Here is a 24,957-nt window from a genome sequence, read left to right as displayed (position 1 = left end):
AGTAGAAGTTATTACGGAGACAACAATTGACATCCCATAACCCAGCACCCAAACCAATACAGCGACGAATAAATGTATGAATAATTCAAGGTCGTAGCGAAAGAGTGGACGACTCACCGGCAGCAGTAGCGGCGGCTATGTCACCCTCAGCTGGCAGCGGCCCCACTGAGCCGAAGAAGCGCTTGTCCAACACCTGCAACAGCTGCAGCGCTGTCTCGTGCACCTGCGTCCGAGGGCACCCTGTGTTCATCAGCGTCACGTTTATGATCGCCGTGTAATGGTCGCACGGGTATTCTCTGCACAACAAACAATAACACTATTTGAAATTTTATATTTATATAATGTTATAAAATTATACTCTATATTTATATAAAAAATCTGGTTTGGCGCACTCACACAACTTTCCTTGCCGTTATAAAAATTTATCACCTGTCGCTAGTGTTCACGCGAATCTCAAGTCTACTATTCAAAGATCCAAGCCAGCTGGTGACAGGACAATAACGCTGGAGACACACGAGATCTGCTATCTCTCCATAGTGAATGATTTAATAGAATCAACAGTTGCCAACATTTTGCAATTGAATAATCACATGTTCTCGAATTTTGAGCTTATTTTCAAATTTAGGTGAAAATGTTACTGAACATTACTGCTGCATGACATACTTAATCATGCTGCATGACTAAGCACAAAGGAAGTCCGTATTGAGATGTAAATAAAAATATTGATTGTCAGATAAATTTTTATGATTCACCAAATAAAGTCAAGTGTGACATGAGATACATTGACTTTATGGCGGTATGAAGTTCGCCGGGTAAGCTAGTATACTAATAATACCATATTGTTATAAATTGATTCAATTGAATTGATATAGAGTTTTAGTGGTGGAAGTGAAGACATGCAAACAGCATGGTTGGTTCTACTTTGATCTGATGTGTTCAACTACTTTGGATTGTATTCTATGTATTTTGACGTTGCTATAGCATTTTTCAATGTTTTCTGCCAAAAGTACATATTTTGATTTGAAATTAAAATTATAATCAACCAAGGATAGTATAATCATAATTTAATTATATCGTATAATTCATCAATATTGTCCTGAGTGCTTTTTGGATTTGCCTGTTGCACTCACCCATGGATCATTGAATAAAATAAAGTATGTTAGGAGGCGCGTTGCAGCTACTGTAAACGTTATGCTTGTTAGAGTCTCCCAATACTGGACCAAACTAGATTCGGTTTGTAAACAAAGGTAGCGACCCTACATGTGCTGGTTTTATTTTAATTTTTTTATTGATTATGGAATCATCATCAATTATAATTATGTAATATATATCAATTAGCTAAGGAATGAAGAGGTTTTCATATCAAAAATGATATTTTTACTGTCCCGGATACTGATAAGATGGGAAACCGCCTTTAATATTCTGGTAGTTTATTATATTTCTACATAGCCTACAAAAATGTATGAAAATTTGGAAAAGGGGAGAAGTTAGAGACCGATAGGGGAACAGAAGTTGGCTGAAGAATCAACATACGCCATCTCTGGTGGCAACATTTTCCCTTATCTTCTCTTTGGAAGGGCTAGCGTTCGTACTTATGAAATAATTTTTAAAACAAATTCATTCTAAGTGATAGATTTTTACATTGAAAATTTCAAAATTGGGAGCTCAGCCTCTATCATCTGATCTTCACACTATCATCTTTCTACAAGAAAGCACTGATCCCCTATAGAGATGTTGTGCTGAGATGAGATGCTAACTATAAAATATGAATGAATATAGCACTATAGAGTAGTGGATGGTTCCACTTAATGTACATCAATAATTATTATTAATGAGGCAAAATATGATAAGTTAATATAATTATTATACGGCAAACAAGTGTACCTCGCACTGAATATAGTAGCAAGTGCCAGGAAACAGCCATCGGCCACAGCAGGCTCAGCCGTGTAGCACCTATCAACCACCCAGTCTAACAGGGCACCCATGTCAGGGTTGCACTCCAGAAGCAAGATCACTGTCTCGCAAGCTAGCTGGTAGATCTGCAACAACCATTCAATTCAATTACTTATAACTAAAAGGTTCAGATTTACGAAAATGTTATTTATTTATTGGAATAAGAATTAGAAAAACAAGTAAATTACTGCTCTTTGTTCGACAAGTCCCTTTAATCCCAACAGAGACTAGACTAGGTTATATCATAGAAAAAATATAGCATGAGTATACCTAAAGTATGCTATATTTTTTCCTCTATGGTTATAGAGAGAAATGTTTGGAAGACATTTGCGGTGACGTTGGTTTGAAGATACAGTTTTTGTTTTTTTATCTCCAAAGTTGTGCGTCTTACGGACATTACGATTCAATACAAAATCAAAGCTTACAAAATTTCCTACTATCACATAAATGAAATCAAATTGAATTGATTCATTATTATATGAAAAATATTCGTAATATTTTACTGTATATTCAAGTTTATATATTTATAAACAATATTTTACGGCACTTTCAATATTTAGTGATTAATAAAACTTCTATCAATTCTGATACAAGCTACTCTTTGACAAGGCGACAAAGCTGAACAGTTGATAACTTGCCAACAAAGTTAACAGCTGATAGACGAAAGAAGCTACTGGTTCATTGCCACTCTACGTGGCATTGACCAAATCTGACTCCTTTCAAGATGGCGGATTCTGGGGACACGATTCTGGTCGAGTGTCTCTTCTGTATGCATTCTGTGGTCTGGCCCTTACCTTGGGTTGGTTGGATGCCATGAGCAGATCCAGCCAGGGATAGAGATAGCCATCCTCGGCCAGACACTGCGGGTCGAAGCACGGGCCACAGCAGAGCACAGCGCTAGCCGCCTGCAGCGCACACAGCTGCAGCTGCAGCTCGTCAGCCGAGGCGGGCGGCTGCTCGCCGGTGGCCGCCCAAGGCACCAGGGTGGCGGCAGAGGCGGAGGCGCCCAAGGCACTGCCTAGCGGCCCAGCGCTCCACCCGGCGAACAGGGTGAACAGGTTGCGGCGCAGGTCGCGTTTCAGTAAAGTCGGGTACGTTTCCACTGCAATCATTAATTTTGTTCAATCATAGAATATATTGTTCAATGGATGAGAAATTTAATGGTCATTAACTATATGAGCACATAATTTAAAGAAAATTTAAGCGAAATAAGAAGCGACTAGAATCAAAGTAATACAAAATCCAATAAGATCGCAATAGGACTTGAAAAAACTATAATTCAAATCATTATTTCTAAGAAAAACAAATTCAACACAACTATAATTACCTACTTTTGAATACTTAAATTACAACATAGCAGTCTGATTTTTAAAAGTAAAAGCTATTAGCTTCTACTCACACTTCTACAGTACTTTCAGGCATAGTATCCGAAAGCGCTCCACAAATAATGTGAGTAGAAGATAATAGCTTTTATTTATAAAAATCAGACTGCTATATCGTAATTTGAGTATTCAAAAGTAATTTTTAACAAGCAGTTCGTAATGGAAAGAAACATTGAAGAGTATAATATCTATTTCAAAATGAGCTCAAGTTGCACAAGCAAGCCACATATACAAAGACATTATAGACAGCAGCCAAATATTCTGAATGGCAACTTTTCCTCCCACTCACTATACAACAAACTCATTCACTTCGAATACTCTTCACATTTACCTCCTTACTCTTCCCGCTTTTACCTCTACCAAATACCTACAAATATTTGAACTAATATGCAATCAATATTCGGAAATGGAATAGTGAGGGTTATAAGCCTGTTTAACCGTTTCCAATGAAATGTAAAAATCTTTATTAGGCGGAAAGAAAATTCTTTACAATCATTTTATGATTAAGTTGTTCTGTCATTGTTAAATAAATGAAGAAAAATACCTATTGTGCATACCTTCATACATAACATTAAAAAACTTCAGCTTCTGTTTGGGCTTGAAAATGTGCAACACTAGCTCAAAACATGTTGTCACATTCAAAACGTGAATGGTATGTTTCACATATCACTCCACTTTCAGTACACCTTTACTCCACAAGTACTTTATTTTCAACTTGTTTCAATTAGTGAAAATAACATGGAAAATAAGAAGAAAAATATCTGAACAAGATAATAATTTATACATCGGACAACATACATCTGTATACCTTATCTAATAACCAATTGTACACTTTACCTATTTGAGAACAAAATTTATTAGTTCAGTGCTCAAGTAATTAGTTATATATTGTGGTTTACAATTCAACAAGGTAGGGTAGGTTTCCACCGCAAATATCTAGATTTCAATCCATTTTTGGGCTTAAATATATTGTTTAAAAAACAAAAACTTCAATTGTCATATACTATATTTGAACAGAGTTTTTATCTAACATCAAGTAAAATAGAGAAGCAACTATTAACTGACAACGTGATACCATATAGAGAATATAGCATCAGCTTATGCTATCATCTCTTTGGGGTGATACTTACATGGGAAACTTTTGATCATTTTGCGAATGAAGTTGCAGAAGTGCAGTTTGACATCTCTGAGGCCTTCTTTCTCAGCCTCCGACTCCAGACACAGCCTCGCGCCATCCACATACTCAACGATTGTCGCATGCAGTGATTGTGAATCTCTGTCTAGTACGCACGGACTACAACAAACATATTATTTTTCTTAACTCATTCATTCAGTAAATTCTCTGATTCATAAAATATTCTATTTTTAATGAATTTTGTGCTTTTGAACACCAACCACAATTAGATGAGTTCAAAATCTCTGTGAATACATGTAAATTCATGTATCATGGTTAATTAATTGAACTTTAAATTGGATAAAACAAATAAGAAATTTGTTTCAAACTGCGGTCCTGTATGCAATCAAAATATAAGACAGACGAAAAAATCAGTGTTTTTCAAATACTAGATTGTCAAAAACTGCATAATTTTGAAAGTTTTATATCACAGAAAAGAAGGTATCATGGCATCACCTGCCTCTAAACCACTTCAATACTTTCTGATAACAGTTGTTTAACTGTGATTGCATTCTACAAAACTAATAATATATTTGATTTACTTCTTGACGACCAGCAGGTAACCCGTGCTCCCCAATGGTCCATTTTAAAACTTGACAAACTAAAAATTGACGTAGTCTAAAAATTGAAGAATTGATAATAACCATCCTCGGTAAATGAAGAATCTATATGCAAAATTCATATTAATCTGTCCATTAGTTCAGAGGTTATGATGCGTAAAACATGATCTTCCTATCCCGTACGTGCATAAGCCAATTTTTTTCTTTATTATAGTACAGATAATATTGTAATGTTTTATAACAATGGATATGATTAATTGATAGATCATCACTCACCTTACTCCAAACGTGCCATAGCCAGCAATCAGTTCAAACATTTTGACAAGCTGCAGTCTGAGTGCATCCCTTCTCCTTCGTCTCCTCATATTCTCTTGCTTTCTATCGACGGCCTCTCGTATGTACACTACCAATTCTTCCATGAGATCCCTGACAAAAAGACGGCAATTGAATAAAAAATGTAAATAAAATGACTTTTATAAATTCAATTCAATATTAATATTGTTGATATATTTTTTGGTTACACGTTAATCTCAAGAATTGTTATTAACAATAATGTTTATAACTCTGGAACCAATCAATTTTTTTACCTTAACAGGGCATCTCCCGCTCATTCTTTCAATCCAGTAGCATAAATTACCACTGAGGCTTTAGCATCATTCTCGAAATGTTATATCAAAGGACAATGACAATGATATTTTTGTGAACACTCAGTTGTAAACACTTGTAGAATCACAATAAAGCAACAACCTATGTCTTGAAAACTTTTGCCCAAATATTATCTTGAAAATTTACAATGGAATTGATTGAATTAAAAGTGGATTACACTGATCCTTGTTAATTGTCAATTAAATACCGATTCCTAGAACTCCACAAAATTCAAAATTATTTTATTTCTTGAAAAAATAAACAGAATGATGATTGAAGGTTTCCTATAGATTGATTCTTTATTGATTCATACAATAAGCACATCATCAGAGTGATAGGGAGAGAAAAAATAAGGTAACCTTGTGCTACTCCTCTCCCAAATTTAGATAGTCCGAAATAGGTCAAGTCTTGTAGTTATTCACTTCGTAAAACTTTCAGTTCATAATTATTTTCCCAAATTAGAATTTTAAATTTAGATGCTTCAAAACCAAACATAGAACAATAGATATTTTATATTGTTACCTATATTCAAGTAAATATATGTACAGTACTAATGAATAAAAGGTAATTATAATTTTTTAACCATGCACTATCATTAAAATGTTTAAACTTAATTATTGTTGTGCTATACATACAAGGAAACATCATCATTACCAATACTATCATAGATTTAATAAAGTATTTTAATAGGACTACTTGATTTGTTTGATTATTATAGGAATTATAAAATATTTAAAATAAAATAAATGTTGACACTTAAAATGCATGAGTGCTAGTAGTTTTGATAAAAAGAAGTAAAAAGAGCGTAGGCCTACTAGTAATTTCTATAATAATTAGACAATGGTAGCTATATTTTCTTGTAGCACCGATTGGCGCAAACCTACACCATCTTGAACTAAGAACAGTCTTGACTGATTACAATTATTGTCTGATGTAAAGGGTTGATAATTTGAATGTGAACTGACTTGAGAGCATCTGCGTTGACCTTGCCGAGTGCGTGGACGGCGGCGTCCCTGACATCAACCACCTCGCACCGCAGCAGGGGGACAACCAGCTTATAGAGGCCAGATGGAGACACCAATGGGCTCTTCGTGTCTGTGCGCTCCGCATTCAGGCTGTCCGGCGAGGAACTACGCCACAAAACAAAAGGAATTTATTATTACAGCATTCAAATGTTTAAAATCAAATACTATATTCACATTTGAAAACTTCCTAAAAGACACATTCATAGATTAACTACAGTTATAGCTTCTTTTAAATTCTGAATGTATAAAATCACAGTCATCTCTCAATAATACATTCTTATACAATCGCATCAAAGTGAATGAATTGGCGAGGAACTAGGACAGTAAAGAAAACAAAGAATTACAACATTCGAATCAAAGAAAAAATTGACTTATTTAAAATATCAATGAAATACTATATGAAAATTATATTGGAATTAAACGGTTAAATGGATAGATTCAGATATTCCATCAGCAAATGGTAGGTTGGCGAAGACTGCTCATTTCTATTGCAAGTCATTGTTTGTTTGAGATACAAAAAAGTACTGTCTCAAGTTGTATAAATAATAAATCAAGTCTTTATTTGTCCCAAAAAACATAATTACAATGACTTAAATGGTTATAAAAGAAAAAAGTAAAATACAATATAAAATTAAAAAAGAAAAATACCATTAAATAAAATTGTACATATAACTATATTAAAAACGGGAAGTCCCTGCAAGGTTCGAGGAACCTGAGCGCAGAGGCCGAGTGTTCAATGCTTAACAGTACAAGAAAATAATAATGGGATATTATTAAGAAATAGGGAAGAGAAAAAGTGAGTGAGGAAGGGAAGAGACAGTGTTCCATTTAACAACAGTTCCATGTGTTATTCACTTTTTATCATGTGTCTAATTTAAATATAGATAACTTTGAAAAATCGGATAAGGTCTTCTAAACATTTTCTCAGATGCTAGAGTACAACAGAATACAAATTTCGATTTGTATCACTTATGATAGCAGAATCGAAACAAACAATTTGGTGAATGAAATATCTTGAAAACTTGATTTTTGAAAAAAAAAAACACAATTTCAGTTTTGTCACATCCAAATTAATAAAATGAGGATATGACAAAAATAAAACTGTGTTTTTTCAACTATGGGAAAATTCCACAATATCAATTTTCATTAAACAAATTTTATCAAACTTGATATTATTTTGAGCGTTGTTTTCAAAAACAACGTTGAGTTCTTGAATAACACAATTGTGTCAGGTTCTTAAATGGAATATTATGAGATTCCTATTAATTAAATTCATGAACATATTGTACTCAGTGTTGAGTAATATATTATAAAGAGCATGCGATATACAAGAAAAAAATAAAGAAATGTATAAGCTCGAATCGGTAACATACTGAATCTACTGGTTCTACTGAATCAAGCAATCCATTTTAGTATGCAGTATTACCCAAGTGCAACATGTGTATTTGAATCAAAATTCAGAGCCAAAAAGGGGTAGGAAATATACCATAGTGATTTGAATAACTACTAAAAGGAGATAAAGGATTTAAAATAGGTTTGAATAGGTATTATAAATATAAAAGGATACTACAGGATTTTCGTTAGATTCATGAGGACATGATCAACAAATCCAATTTGGCGATGTACTTGAAGAATTGTTGATATTTCGAATGTCAGCAATCTAGATATCTAGAGTTTCGTTCATCATGCTAGCTTTACCATGATACCATGTTAATTATAATTCGCATGTCATCCAATTACGTCACTTGTAAAATACAACTACAGATACAGATATGGATATACAAATCCTACAGTGATTTACTTATCTCAACAAGTAGATTTGAACATCGCTAATAGATTGCGAAGCGAAGCCCATAAAATAGGTAAAATCATAGTATTAAGCTGCACACGATACACTCTGGACCTCCAAGAAGTTTTGACATCACTTGCATCGAAGAACATGTACCTCACTCAACCAAAAAATCACCGCAGAACAAGCTGTGAAGCTGTAAATTACTAAATTTTGTGTAACTACAAAAAATTGAATGAATCAGAAAGCACTTTGTACAACTTTGAAAATTACTGGGCAGTTATATTTAAAGCTAAAGAGCTAGTTTCTGTGTTGTTCTGAAGGGAGCCTGTACAAGAGGAAGCTGTGTAGCTAAAGATCTTGCATCTACTTCATGTTGTATTTAAATAACATGTAGCAAGAAAGACTTGAAGAATTTTAAAATTACTGAAAAAACATTTTTCATAAGTTAAGTGTTGTTCTGAAGAGAGGAAAGAGTCTTATCAAGTTTTCATCTTGACAATTTTAAGATATAACTGTCTTGAAGAGGAAGAACTCACAATTTTCAAATTTGAAAATGTATTGAGTCACCTCTGTTCGTCAATTGTTTTGTAATAAATAAATAAATTGTATACACATCCCACCATCAGATCATGTTTATTTAGGCAGATTCAGTAACTTAAATTGTGAATTTAGCAAAGGATTGGTTTTTTAAAAGGAATCAATTAGAAATTATTCTCATTTTATGTGAGTTAAGGATGCTTCAAGTGGAATAAGATCAGTAAAGTCAAAGACATGTTACAAGATTTTTTCCCATTCACACAAGTAATATGAATAGTTTTACTAACGGAAGAACTTCTTGGACTCAAATTGGATACGTACACTTGAAATTATAATTACATCCACTATAGTGAGGTCCACGTTATAATGGCAGTGTGTGATTTGCAATGGTGTTGCTATCCTTGTCTATCATTCAACAAAGCAGATGGCGTTATCTCTTTCACGCTTTGCGATGTTGCTACATCGTTTATCAACAATGTAGAAATTCAACTAATTGACAAAATATTATACTCAATCATAAAAATTTATTATTACATCTTTAAAGAATATATTCTCTTGACAAATAAAATATGATTAACTATTTTCAACAATAATGAACAGTTAAATTCATCAGATATACGAGTATCAGCTGTTTGGGTGGCAAGGCTGAGATCTGGCAACCCTTTTCTCCTATCTTCCTACATTGCTATTATAACCTGGACCTCACTATAGTATTTCATTGGCATAGGAGGAAACAACTATTATCGAAGAAGGGACATCGGATGTTACATTATAATCAATATCTAGTGGAGTTGTTGTGAGAAGATGAATGTATACAAGAAGTGGTTTTCAAGACACTTATTAAATATGTATAGCTATTGCTACTTTTCTTTCACTTCATCACAGCAAACTTTCCGACAAGGCAACTTCAAACAGGCCAAGGCAATGTTAAACATTGTATTAGGGTGGAATATACTACAGTATAACAATATAATTAATAGTAATACAATGTCGTATAATACAGAATGTGCCTAAGATCAAGTCCAAGATAGGTTATGGAATTTAGTTATTAGGGTGGAATATATTACAGTATAACAATAGAATACATAGTACTACAATGTCGTAGAATAAAGAATATGTCTAAGATCAAGTCTAAATTATCAAGTAAATTCAGTTCACTTGGAAGATTTGAAACATTTCTCTTCAAAACAACACCATAACCAGCACTACATTTTGGAACTATGGTGAGGCCCACGTTATAATGACAGTATTTGATCAACTTTGGTTTTGCTATCCTTGTCTATCATTCGACAAAGCCGGTGGTACTATCCTTTTCTAGGTCCACAACAGTGCCAATTATGTTTTTGACAGTGTAGAAATATGATCAATTAATGCAGAGAATTGGCATCGCTATTCTTTAATCGTTATCCACTGTCATTATAACGTGGACCTCACTATAGAAGCTTCTAAAGTGTCTATGTCCCCTTTTGTGAGCCGATATTTTCCGAAATGCATTTACTGGGTTGCACGTGTGGCACAGGTGAGCTGACCTGCTACGCTTGTGGCGAGTTCGCGGTGTCGGCACACAAGACAGCATCTGCGGCGTCTCCGCCGAACCCTCCTCGTCTGAGAGGCTCAGCGAGTAATGGTGCCGAATCATCTGAGAGGCCAGCGAAATGCTCTCTTGTATGCTACCATCACAACCATAGCTATTACACTTCTCATCCAAACAAATTGTTGCGGGCAAAGTTCATGTCAACCGATTAATATGAACTGTTCGCAATTTAAACTATAGAAGCACAAGAATAACATCGGGAAGCCTAATGTGTGTTTCATGTGAATTAATTAATATGAACTGACAGAGGTTGCTGAAAAAAATGACTAGATATTGTCCAACCACATTCTCATTAAAAATCAAGATATAAGTTCACAAGTTCAGCTATAAAAGTACTCGAATAACAATAAGAAGCCTAATGAGGAAGTATTTGTGTTGATTGATGTTCAGTTTCTGATCAATGATTCTGATTGTTTATCCTATGGAAGAAAAACAATGTAATACTCTTATCTTGATATATGATTTAAAATTGAATTGATTCTTTCTTTCTACCTTACACTACAGTCCATTATAAACTTTGTCCTCCATCACCAAGCCTCTCCACCAATCTTTATACTCTACCCTATCTTTCTATCCTCTCCTACACATGATACGCAGGACCTCTGTCACATCATCCAGCCATCTTAATGTTGTATTTCCTTTTTCATTTTGAAAATAACCTCTTTAATTGATTGCTTTATTGATAAATTGTGAGAGAATCCAAGTGATTAAAATCTTCTGTTCAAAATTTCCTTTGGCCTTATCAAAGAAATAACTGTTGTTCTATACCCTATAGTAAACTAAAGGCTCCATACATCTGATACAGGAAGAAACAGTAAGAAAAAACGGACTATAAACAATCTAGACAGTGGAGTTTTAGATACTTTAAACTGAACGATCTAAATATCCTATATAACAAACAGGGAGAAAGGAAGGTCTATACACAATCTAAACACTCCAATTGTTGATACTTTACACTTACTAACAAGCACACACATAGGCTAATCATATACATACACACACATATGAACATAGTAATGTAATGTAGCACAAAAACACATGCTCTAGAAGAGACAACACCAAACAACAAACACGCAAAACATAGCAATTAAGCATACAAAGAAATAATATAACAGAGAGAAAGAGTAACTAGGTTTTTGAATTGAATCAATCAGAGTATTCTATTTTGAAATATTCATGAGATAAAAGTAATTTACTTTCGAGTTTTAGTGGAAGAAAGGCATTTTCAATGACAAAAGTAAAGTTAGTGACTAGAATATTATAAGAGTGATTAGTGACTCAAGAACTTTTTTCACACAGTTTATTTTCATATAGATCATATAGATACCAGGAAATTTCTCAGTACTTTGATTACTTTCTTCATACATTTTAGTTTGTTTTTGTTGTTTGAATTAATATTTCAATTATAGTTATTTATTAAACAATATTTCAACATCTTGTAGTACAGGACCCCCAATTATTTTGATAAGGCCTATAAGTATTGATAATTCCATACGAAAATCTCTATATTTTTGGCTATTCAACATCAGATTGATTTTCAATATTTAATATATTACAGTATAACGATAGAATACATAGTAATACAATGTCGTTGAATACAGAATATGTCTAAGATCAAGTCTAAATTACCAAGTAAATTCAGTTCACTTGGAAGATTTGAAACATTTCTCTTCAAAACAACACCATAACCAGCACTACATTTTGGAACTAGAAGCTTCTAAAGTGTCTATGTCCCCTTTTGTGAGCCGATATTTTCCGAAATGCATTTACTGGGTTGCACGTGTGGCACAGGTGAGCTGACCTGCTACGCTTGTGGCGAGTTCGCGGTGTCGGCACACAAGATAGCATCTGCGGCGTCTCCGCCGAACCCTCCTCGTCTGAGAGGCTCAGCGAGTAATGGTGCCGAATCATCTGAGAGGCCAGCGAAATGCTCTCTTGTATGCTACCATCACAACCATAGCTATTACACTTCTCATCCAAACAAATTGTTGCGGGTAAAAGTCTGATTTGATTCAAGTCAACCGATTAATAAATATGAACTGTTCGCAATTCAAACTATAGAAGCACAAGAATAACATCGGGAAGCCTAATGTGTGTTTCATGTGAATTAATTAATATGAACTGACAGAGGTTGCTGAAAAAATGACTAGTAAAACAAAATAAATCTTATAGCACCCTTATTCTTTAAAAAAACATTAAAATAGTTGAACAAAAAAATAAGTTGAATTAAATAGTATGTTTTTAAAGAATAAAGGGTGCTATAAGATTTATTTTGTTTTATTAATTTAAAAGCAGCCCATGTCAATAAGTGTTTTAAAAAATGACTAGATATTGTCCAACCACATTTTTATTAAAAATCGAGATATAAGTTCACAAGTTCAGCTATAAAAGCACTCGAATAACAATAAGAAGCCTAATGAGGGAGTATCATCGGCTTCATTGTTCTATCTGTGAAAAACATAGTCTTTGTGCTGATTGATGTTCAGTTTCTTATCAATGATTCTGATTGTTTATCCTATGAAAGAAAAACAATGTAATAATTGAATTGATTCTTTCTTTTTACCTGACACTACAGTCCATTATAAACTTTGTCCTTCATCACCAAGCATCTCCACCAATCTTTATACTCTACCCTATCTTTCTATGCTCTCCTACACATGATGCGCAGGACCTCTGTCACATCATCCAGCCATCTTCATTTTTGTATTTCCTTCTTTCATTTTGAAAATAAACTCTTGAATTGATTGCTTTATTGATAAATTGTAAGAGAATTCAAGAGATTAAGATATTTAATTCGAAATTCCCATGGGCCTTATCAAAGAAATAACTGTTGTTCTAGACCCCACTGTGAACTGAAAGCTCTACACATCTAATTCGACAAACAGGAAGAAAGGGAGGGCTATACACAATCTAGACACTCAAATTTTAGATACTTGGAACTGAATGCTCTAAATATCCAATATAACAAACAGGGAGAAAGGAAGGTCTATACACAATCTAAACACTCCAATTGTTGACACATTACACTTACAAACACGCACACACAGAGTCTAATCATATACATACACACACATATGAACATAGTAATGTAATGTAGCACAAAAACACATGCTCTAGAAAAGACAACACCGAACAACAAACAAGCAAAACATAGAAATTGAGCACACAATGAAAAAAATTATGATGAGAAAGAGTAACTAGGTTTTTGAATTGAATCAATCAGAATATTCTATTTTGAAATATTCATGAGATAAAAGTATTTTACTTTCGAGTTTTAGTCGAAGAAAGACATTAGTAAAGTTAGTGACAATAGTAAAGTGACAATAGTACATGACAATAGTAAAGTTAGTGACTAGAATATTATAAGAGTGATTAGTGACTCAAGAACTTTTTTCACACAGTTTATTTTTATATAGATTCCAGGAGCTTTCTCATTACTTTGATTCCTTTCTTCATGAAATGTAGTTTGTTTGTATTTTTTTAATTAAAGTTTCAATTATTGTTCAGTTATGGCCTGATAATTAGACATCTTGTAGGACCGGATTCCCCAGTTACTTTGATAGCCCTAGAAGTATTGATAACTCCGTACGAAAATCTATATTTTTCTATTCATCTTCAGATTGATTTTCAATTATTGTAACATCGACAACATTAATATTTTTTACTACTAAATATTAGTACAATAAAGTTGCAAAAATGTATAATCATTTTTTGAACAATCATTACCCATTCACTCATTTACACATCAATTAGAATACTAACACAAGGGCCTAGGGTGTGCAGGTTACGACATGCATTAAGGTAGGCATAAGTGATAAAATAAGGAGCAAGTGAGAGTGTCACTAGCTCGAATGGGACTCCTCAGTCCTCAGCATGTAGCTGAGAGGGAGCACAGCTGTCCGGAACTGCAGAAGCATGGCTGTCTGGCGGGGAGGAAGCGTGGCTTGTTTGGAGCTGCAGACATGGAGGTCTGGCGAGAAAGAAGCACGGCTGTCCGGAACTGCAGAGGCATAGCTATCTGGCAGGGAGGAAGTGTGTCAGCCCTGAGGTTTGGCTGGGAAGAGTATTGTTCGATTTAGAGGTTAAAGTCATCGTTGTTGGGACGCGATGGATCCCATAACATTGAGGATCAAATGCTGCTATATACAATCGTTCAAGTTTGTTATTTTCAAGAATTGAATTTGGCAATTTAACTAAAAATGCTTGCTCAAAATTAGAAAGAGCAAGGGGAGACCCATACTACATTGTGAAGAGAATAAATAATGTAGTGTACAGGATTAAGAAAACTGAAGGGAGAACCAAACCAAAGGTTGTACACATTAATCGTCTAGCACCTTATCAGGGAAATCTGGATATTGGAGAACAACATCCCTAAGGGGGGGATAGTGATGTAGGCAAACCCTACATGCATACCTATCATGTGAGCACGGTTGTCAAGATGACTGTTTCGGCAACGAACGTTTACAAGTAATTTACTAGTTAGATTTTGATGAGAGATGTTCAAAGATTATGTTATTTTATCATTATCTTGTTCGATGTAAACTTTTAATGAATATAGTGTCAATTGGAAAGCACATTTACAACAATATTATATAAGATTGTATTCTATTTTATTTTATATTGTAACAGAAAGGAAATAAATTTTATTTTGATTTGAATAAGACTATGAAGAACACCAACTCAAGCAACACCACACACCGAAAACAGGCATAGACAGGCAGTAGAATAGAGTGGACGATATTAGAGATGAATTTTGTTTTATTTATTGGTGCCAAAATTACTTGTTTATATTTTATAATTTATTACCACATCAATTACAATACTATAAAGAGCACAAACTCAAGGAACACCAAACACAGAAAACAGGCATAAACAGGCAGATAATAGAGTGGTTGACTTACCTGAGACTGAGATCGGGGGATGCACACCGTATGATGGGGCTGGGAGCAGGGGGGACGACTCGCATGGCAAACGTGACGTAGTTTCGCCATACCACCATGTACGCATCACGCTCCGTCACCGGCTTCCGGGGAGGGGCAGAGCTCCTCAGCAGAGACGCACGGTTGTCACTCACCGGTCTACGATCAACAAATTCAATTTAATAAATTCTTATGTTGTTGAAAGAATGTTCAAATTAAATCAATCCATTGGTCACGCATGATCAATTAATGAAAGCAATTTACAAACCAAAAAAAATGGATTTAGAAGGTTGAGATTATAAATGGAAATAGTGCAATGCAACTAACTAGATCACCAAAATACTTGTCAAATATTAAAACAAGTTTGAAATTCCTCATGCAATTTGAGCATTGCAGGATAAGTTTGAAGATTTAATACTTTACTCATTCATGGATTTTCTATCAACTATTATTACCATTGATTTTATCCTACAACGTTTGTAGTTCATTTTGAATAATAGAACCATCAACAAGATCCACCATTATTTGGAATAGCTTTCTTATACATTGGTAAAATAATTTTCATAACCAAAAAATGATCTTTAAAATTTCACTAGTGTTTTAAACGTTTTTGAAAGCACAGTCACCACACATAGACAACTGGCCATAGTGAAGGATTTGCATTTAAGAAAGTTATTCATTTTTCATCCATCTAATATGATAAATAGCCATTTACTCTCTGGATTAGAATACCGAAGTATATAACTATTTTCTCCATACGGAGTAAAGCAGTGAATTTCTTCAAGTGGTTAATTTATTCCCGAGGGACTGGAAGTGGACCCATTTAGATAGCATGAGTGTCATCACTATGAACACATGTCTGAGCGTCTGTCATTAGAAATAATAAAATCAAGCTTGATGGTTATTTGGAGCATGCATTTTTAAGCAAATGGATCGTGATGGAGGAATGTATATCTACTATTATTTTTCTTGAAGGAATCAAGTAGTACTTTTAAATGTTTGAAAGAAATTATTTCTGAAATTATTCCATTTTCAAGTCTAATTATTCGAAAACATATTTTTATTGAAGGTGGAGACATTTTTTGAGAATTACGTATTTGTATATTTCTGTGAAATTGTCGTTCAGGCAATTGGGTGACAAACGTTTCCCTGAGGAGAAAAAGTTACACTTTTCTCTCTAGATGTTCAAAAAACTATTTATGTAATCAGGTTCGATTGACACTCACGTGGGATCGATGACAGTGAATAGCGAGTGCAGCCGTGTGTAGACAACGGGCCAAGCGTGGGTGACAGCCGTGGGACAATGGGCCAGCACACACTCGCGCTCCAGGAAGGCGAACAGGCAGGTGGCCCACGGGTCGTTGGTGCCTCCGTTCAGGTGCAACTGAGAGCCGCTCTTTGTGCTGTTGTCGTCTTGGATGCCTGTTGTAATGGAATAACAGATGCGAGAATTAACATAGAGGAGGGTAGTGAAATCTGGATGGAAGTCTCATAATCGGCTCATAGACGGTGCTTAGAATAGAATAGCATAGAATGATTGCCTTTATTAAAGGAATAAGAAGACGGAATGTAGAGGCGAAAATTTACTGGCGGCTAGTGCATTCCATTATGTCACTACTAATTTCATTTATCAAACATCCATCTGAATGGCATTTGGTAAAAAGTCAAGTGATGAACGTCAGTAACATTTCGTCTCTAAATCCCTATCTATAATTAGCTTGATGAATAGTCTATTTATATCTTCTCTATATCATTTTAATTTCTACAAATGTGTGAAATTTATAATGATAAATGATACGAAAAATCCTTGTTTTGTATGTATGTGCGAGCTTGCACTCAATCATCTTCATTATTTTACATCATACATAAATTTCTAAATCATTCTTCTCACTAACTCCTTCTCCTACTAAATCTTCAATTATAGCCTATCAAGTTATAAATTGAATAAATAATATTACTTAAATTAAAACACTTTGGATCTGACTCCTCCTATTCGCGGACAAAGTCCAATAACATACTGTACTTTTTTGTGAATAGTATCTTGTTGTTTTTATACTTTAAAATATTTTGTTTTATACTTTGAATATTTTGTGTGAATTACAAGTGAATAAATTCGATTTGATTTAAATGTTCTATTTATTTCAGTGTGGAAATACACTCACAGCCAAAAGCTACTGAAAACACACTGAAACAATGTTCAAACTTCTAATGACATAAGCGATCTGAGCTCTTTGAAGACATTTAAATATTTTCCGATGAATTTGTGACTGTGAAAGTTTCATATTCATATTTATTTTATCAAATACATTACGGTACAATATTGAAAAGAGATAGCAGGCACTAGCCCAAGGCTTCTCCTCTTCGTAAATTTATTTTTTTCCAATTTTCTAAAGTAGGGTTGTGTTCATCACATTCACATTAATATTTTCACTTCCACAAGACTAAATAACTTATGTAGACCTAAATTTAATTCTGAATTTGAAGTGCCAGTAAATCTACATTGGCCATGTGAGCTTCAAGTTCTTTTGTAAAATTAATAGTTTTATTCTTGTGAATATTGTGATTGTATGTATGAATTTTTACAAATAACAAATAAATTAGCATATAAGCTACACTCATGTGAGTATTTTTCAATTGTGAGAGCCGGTTGCATGAAAGCCAGTTAAATTTTAACCGTGATAATTTCAGAGAACCGATCAGAGGCCTTTTCTAAAAGGCCTTCTCTGATTGGTTCTCATGAAATTAATTACAATTAAAACTTAACCGGATTTTGTGCAACCAGCTCTCACAATTGAAAATACTCAGATTTTCATGTATTTCAATACACTGAAATAGATCAGAGAAGCTGTCTTTTCTAAAAGGCCTTCTCTGATTGTTTCTCGTAAAATTACACGGTTAACACTTAACTGGCTTTTGTGCAACCGGGCCTGAGAATGAACATTTGATAATTGATAGAAATGATAATGACCTCCAGTCCAGACGGAAGAGCTGCGATCGGCAATCCACTGCAGATCGATGCTGGAGACAGCGAGTGCGGCGGCCTTCTCGGCAGCTGGCAGCATGCTGAGGCAGCGCTCGATCACCTCGGGACAGCTGCGGTCGATTGCATCCACCACCGGCTGGTCGTCTTCCGCGGCGCCTGTCAACCAATCAAAACATCAAGTGATTCATAACATCACTGAGCTTCGCTAGTAAACAATTAACTTATTCATTCATGAGTAACTTAATCTATGTGACATATTATAATATATGATCTCAAACCATAAGGGGGCATAATATTTACAAACGTTACTTCAATTTATTGTAGAACTTAATAAATCGTTTATGGAAAAACATAATAAAACGTGTATGATGCAAGAATGGAATACGCTAATACATGAAACTGGAAGTTAGAATTATTCAATAAAATGATTATATCTCAAACCACACGGTGGCATAATATTTACAGATTCTACTTCAATCTATTGTAGTGCGTAATAAAACGTTTATGATGCAAAGATGAAATACGCTATTACATGAAACTGGAATTAGGAATTATTCAATAAAATTATGTTTATGTAGCCATTATATAATTAAAAATGTTCTACCAAAAGCCCTGCTTTCCAATGAATTTCTATTTTGCATGATGAAATAAATTACAATGGTCTGGTTGCACAAAAGCCTGTTCAATTTTAACCGTTATTAAAGCTGTGCAAAAGGCCAAACAAATTTTTACTGGTTCTTCAATGTTGTTTTCCATTACGAACTGCTTATTATTAAATCACGTTTTTGCTATTAAAATGTACGACAAGCAGTCAGATTTTTCAATAAATGAATTTATTTACTTACTGTGACAACGAGGAGTACAACCTGGAAGATGGCGGACCTGCCGAAAGTACTCGTTGTCACAGTAAGTGAATAAATATTCATTTATTGAAAAATCTTACTGCTAGTCATTTTTTTAATAGCAAAAAAGTTATTTTTACTGGTGATATTTTTCAATTTTTTTCTATTTGAATACTATCAAAATAAAAAACTTTTCCAAGGAAAAATGTTTTCCTATCATTACTTTTCAAGAAAAGAGGTCCTAAAGGTTAAATTTTTGACACAGATCATTTCAAATTCAGTAAACGATAAATCCAAGAAATTTTGAGGAAATCTTCATGGTATTGTTGATTGAATAAAACAAAAATTTCCTGAAAATATCAATTTTTGAGAAAGTTATTCAATTCACCAAGAATGACCAAAAATAGCTGTTAGTCGAGTTATTCATGCACAGCCTTAAATGCCACGGGAGCCAATCAGAGGAGTCTTATTTTCAAAAAGTCTTTCTCTGATAGGTTCTCGTGGTATAATAATTATGATTGAAATTTGGCAGGGTTTTGTGCATGATATACCACGAGATCCAATCAGAGAAGACTTTTTTTAAAAGAAGACTCCGGTGATTGGCTCCGTGGCATTTAATAACGGTTTAAATTGAACAGGCTTTTGTGCCTATCAATCTGTCTTGTTTTTGGTTTAATCTATACTGAACCAAACCTCACCGAGAGCTTTGAGAAGAACTTTCAACTCTCTGAGGATGTGAACGGCGAGTCGCCGGGGACAGAGGCGGCAATTACACAGCATCACCAGTGCAAATCCCTCGGCCTGATGCAGTACGCTGGTCACGGGTTCAACTCTCTGGAATTCAACAAAATGTTTTTTATTTATTCAACAAAATACACCAGCAAATTACATTTATTTATTCAACAAAATACACCAGCAAATTACATATTTACACCTATAATATACAGTGTGTGAATGATTATACAGTAAGTTGTTGAAGTTAGATAATGTGCCATACAGTACTATGTACAGAGCTTGAAATTATTCTTGTTTGAAGTACGAGTGAAGCTCTAATATCCTCATTTGTAGTTTATTAGAAACAACTCTCGATGGTTTCAATGAAGGTAAAGTAATAGACATTCCACCCAATTAATTGATTTAAATTGTTCAAAATTATCTTCAACTTTTATTCTAATTTATAATGACGTAGGCCTCCTATACTGAGTAGGATGTAATTACATCAGTACTATATTATTTGAAGATGATCATTTCTTAAACTACATTTAACAACATTCAACTATTGAAAAACACAGTTTTTATTCTTGTCACATCCTATTATACATTTATACAGGACTGCAGTTTCGTGTTGAAACCAATACCACAGTATACATACAGTATGGAAACTCGGCTAATACCCTGGCGCAAAAATCCGCCTTCTTGTTAGGAAGTTCCGCATTGTAATAGCATTGATGGGAGGTTCGGATCACTTTTCTGATCCGGATCAATAATTGATCTTGTTCACTGCCGCGAGCCAATCAGAAGACCAGGATTGGAACTTCCTAAGGTCACGTGACATGTCTAGTATTTGTGCCATGTAAAAAACATTGGTTGAATAGGCGTTTGATTGACAGTTTCCATTCTGTATCTATTCCGTGCCAACACACTACAGCTGAAGATGTGTTGGTTTCAACAAGAAACTGCAGTCCTGTATAAATATCTAATAAATGTGGATGTGACATGAATAAAACTGTGTTTTTTCAATTATGGAAAAATTCTACAATATCAATTATCATTCAACAAATTTTAACATTCAACTACTTTTTGAGCATTTCAATATTTCAACAGAATCTCGTGCAAAAGATTCGTAGAATATAAATATAAATAACATCATTGAGTAAATATCAAGTTTGGAAAATCACTTCGCTTATAAGGGCTACTTGATTCAAATAAAGACTTTTAGTACCCTTTTACTAAAAACTTTAAAATATTTCAACTAGTTTCGACCATAGGTCATTTTCAAGTTAAATGACTTTTATTAAAAACTTTAACATATTTTAACGACTAGTTTCGACTTACATTTTAACTTGAAAATGACCTATGGTCGAAAGTAGTCGTTAAAATATTTTAAAGTTTTTAATGAAAGGGTACTAAAAGTTTTTATATTGTTTTTATCAAGCTTGAAGTATATCTTGGAAATAATTGAACATAAATTAATTGAACAGGAAATAAAAATAAAAAACTTAAGTACTCTTTTTTCCAATTTTTTACCTTTTTAAAAAGCTTATTGATCGAGCAAATTTGTAAAATATAGATGGCATTAAATGTGGTTTGTCTCACCGGTTGCTGATCATGTCTACGAGGAGTGACAGGAGTACGTGATGACGAAGATGACGACTCATCTTTGGCAGCATGTTGCAGGGACTGCTGTTGTGGAACTTGTTGCGGCACTTGCTGCTGTTGTTGTTGCTGCTGCTGCTGTGGCGGCTGTCTGTTGATGATGCCGGGAGAGAGCGCGTTTCGCCAACTGGTCAAAAGTTGCAGCAACATTCTCAGTCCGTTATCCAGTAGTTGAGGGAAGGTATCCTGGACATCCCTCGCTAGGAATTGGGTGAAGCCTGAAAAAGTCATACAGAAATTGAGTGGAATTCACAGTTTAGTTATTACTTATATAAGGTACCGTATCCATTCCAACACTAGTATGAAAATTCAACTTTAAAAATTACATGAAGCGCTTTTTCGAAATTATAGTGAGGTTTACGTTTTAATGGCAGTATCTTATTAATATCACATAGACTCTATAGTGGGATGCTACATGATAGTTTAAGGAAATTAATCCAAGTATGTAAAGGATTTTTTTTCCATATTGTAAATGTTTTTTTTTTCATGTTTAATAAATACCTCTGACATGTGTTACATGACAGAGAAAATAATAATAATATTGGTGTTGCTATCACAGTCTATCATTCGACAAAGCAGATACCACTATCCTCTTCGCAAAGTTGCCAGATCGTCTTTTAACAATGTAGAAATATAATTAATTAACAAAAAATTTCATCTCAATTATGAATTTTTTTTCAATCATTGAAAAATATATTTTTTTGACAAATAAAATATTATCATTCCGAACAAGAATGAACAGTTGATATTACATCAGTTATACTGATGTAATAGAAGGCAAAGGCAAGGCAGAGAATCGGCAACGTTGTTCTCCTATATTTCGCTACTGCCATTCTAACGTGGATCTTAGTAAACATATTTTTCCAAGAAAATTTGCGATTTTATTGTAATAATATTCGTATATATTTTATTGGTGGGGAGTTCCTGACGAAAGTTCCACTTCGCCTGAATATATCATTTAAGCCGTGAATGGGCCTTACGACTGTCATACTTCAGCCGAGACCGATGGGCCCTATTGAACCTGATTAAAAATTTTCTTATTAAGGAAGATATTATTTTAGACAGATTTAAAGCACACCGTCTTTGAGTTACAAAGTTTGGTGCGTCTTTTAGTGGACCTCAACTGACCAGAAACCAGAAACACGGCGTTCATCTAACGTGAGTGATAAGATATGGTTATGAATGCCAAACAAACATCTCCTTCAAAAAAGTTATCACATTTTCCAAATACTGTTCCGTCTATTTTTATGAAAACAGTATCGTTTTTCATTAATCAGTACAAGCACAAATCACTTGAAAATATTGGGAGGGAAGAACAGGCATACCCTAACTCCCGAACTATTTCTCTCCTGAATTTAGATAGATGAAAAGTGCATAGATGGAAAAACACTTCATGCACCTTATGACAAAGTGCATGGATGGAAAACATTATACGCACTTTATGACCAAGTGCATAAAGTGATAGAATATGGTTAGTCTTCATTTTTCACAGAACTGAATTCCCACAAACCTACTCTTCCCATTTCGAAAGCATCTACATCACTAACCTAGAACAACGTCGGATCTCCACTCGGGGAAGTCGATGACAAGGGTCTGCAGCGACTGGTAGGCCAGGCCCCTCAACTCCTCGTCCATGTGCACAGTGAGCCTGGCCAACAGGTCGACCAGTTCGCCGCCCGTGATGCCGTCCGGGATCAGCCGCGGTACGGCCGCCACACACGTGCGAAACAGGTCGATCCGCGGCTTCCGCTCGCCCGTTATCATCTCGTCCGGCTCCTGACCAAAACAACCAGTTACTTTTCATTCAAATAGTCTACTCACTTCTATTTTTCCGAAATGTTCGTTAATTCACATTTAAAAAATATACACATATACAACTAAGGGCTGGTTTCCGAGCTCGCATTTAGATAAGTTCTAGACTTTAAACAGCTGGAGTCGGAAAATTGGCTTACCGAAACGGGGCCTAGTCGTCGTCCACGTATAAAATAAATTTCGAAAAATTAGAAAATTGAACACAAAATAAAATAAAGAGGGAATAGTGAAAAGTTTTAGCAATTTTGAATTATTAAGGAATGCTTTATTTCGTCAAGGGAAAACGTTTTCAATTATAGAAATGAGAAAATAAAGATTATAATGAAAACTACGACTACGCCCCGTTTCGGAAAGCCAATTTACTGAATCCAGCTGTTAAAAGTCTAGAACCAGGACCTCCTATACTACCTTTATATAGGAAGTCCTGCTAGAACGTAGCTAAATCCCGAGCTCGGAAACCGGCCCTAAATAGTTTGGATACTTTGGAAACAAACTCTACTGCTCTTTCTGCTCAAACTATTGAATGCAATACCATTTAATTAGCTACCATTTGTTAGAAGTAGAATCGCTTAAAATTTTGCTCGTCTTTTTTACCTTTTTCTTATCTTTTTTTCATTGAATGAATTTATTGATTCATTGGAATTTGAAAATATAACAGTAGAATAATGGTAACAAGCAGGGAAAAAAAGTGATTTGATTGTATGGGAGGAGGATGTTGTGGTATTTCTCCCTGATAGAAAGGAAAGAAAAAGACACTAATATTGTTATACCACCATATTTCAATAGTGGTAAAGTGGTAAGGTATTTTATTCTATGCTTTGTAACATATTTAATTTGGATTGATAAATAAAAATCCCTAGTTGAAATATTTATAGGTCTAAGTGAAGTAATTGGCTAATATCGCCAAAGAGATAACGTAAAGATTAGATAATATCAGACGTCCTGGCTAAACTGTACAACAGCCTAAGAGGAATGGAAATAATTTTGCTACTATATAATATTATATAAAATATTGAAAATTGAGGTTAGGCATAAATATTTACTGATCGGCGACCTAACGATCGACCGAGCCATACAACGTAGAATCTGACCAAGCACCTTGGCAGAAATTTATTGTGGCAAAACAGTATGCAATTTGAGGAACTAAAAGTCTCACGTGGCTAATTATTGTAATGTATGAAACAACTAATAATCTATAAAAAATTACTTAGCATGTAAAGAGCATATTTAAAAACCCAACAAAAATAATTAAATGTATTAAGGAAGTAGGAGGTTACTGGGCGCATGAATACTGTAATAATTTGCATGCACCAATCAAATAGCGGCAATTGACAGGCGGCAATAGTGAGCCGATTCAAAAATA

General features: G+C 34.4%; 1 protein-coding gene across 1 annotated transcript in view; it reads right to left on the bottom strand.

Annotated features, from left to right (window-relative positions):
- LOC111048856 (protein furry) overlaps nucleotides 1-24,957 on the bottom strand; it is a 329,691-nt gene that overhangs the window by 294,582 nt on the left and 10,152 nt on the right. Inside the window, exons 7-18 of the mRNA XM_039431376.1 lie at nucleotides 23,330-23,558; nucleotides 21,723-22,000; nucleotides 20,105-20,240; nucleotides 18,550-18,720; nucleotides 16,808-17,003; nucleotides 15,564-15,740; nucleotides 6,680-6,844; nucleotides 5,346-5,495; nucleotides 4,466-4,629; nucleotides 2,748-3,055; nucleotides 1,885-2,039; nucleotides 118-296 (exon numbers count right to left, since the gene is read on the bottom strand). Of these exons, the coding sequence (XP_039287310.1) occupies nucleotides 118-296; nucleotides 1,885-2,039; nucleotides 2,748-3,055; nucleotides 4,466-4,629; nucleotides 5,346-5,495; nucleotides 6,680-6,844; nucleotides 15,564-15,740; nucleotides 16,808-17,003; nucleotides 18,550-18,720; nucleotides 20,105-20,240; nucleotides 21,723-22,000; nucleotides 23,330-23,558 (2,308 nt within the window). The remainder of the gene's footprint in view (nucleotides 1-117; nucleotides 297-1,884; nucleotides 2,040-2,747; nucleotides 3,056-4,465; nucleotides 4,630-5,345; nucleotides 5,496-6,679; nucleotides 6,845-15,563; nucleotides 15,741-16,807; nucleotides 17,004-18,549; nucleotides 18,721-20,104; nucleotides 20,241-21,722; nucleotides 22,001-23,329; nucleotides 23,559-24,957) is intronic.

This window comes from Nilaparvata lugens, chromosome 6 (genome assembly GCF_014356525.2).
Source record: "Nilaparvata lugens isolate BPH chromosome 6, ASM1435652v1, whole genome shotgun sequence".
Lineage (NCBI taxonomy): Eukaryota > Metazoa > Arthropoda > Insecta > Hemiptera > Delphacidae > Nilaparvata > Nilaparvata lugens.
Note: the sequence above shows the minus strand (reverse complement) of the source record. Positions and strands in the feature narration are given on the sequence as shown.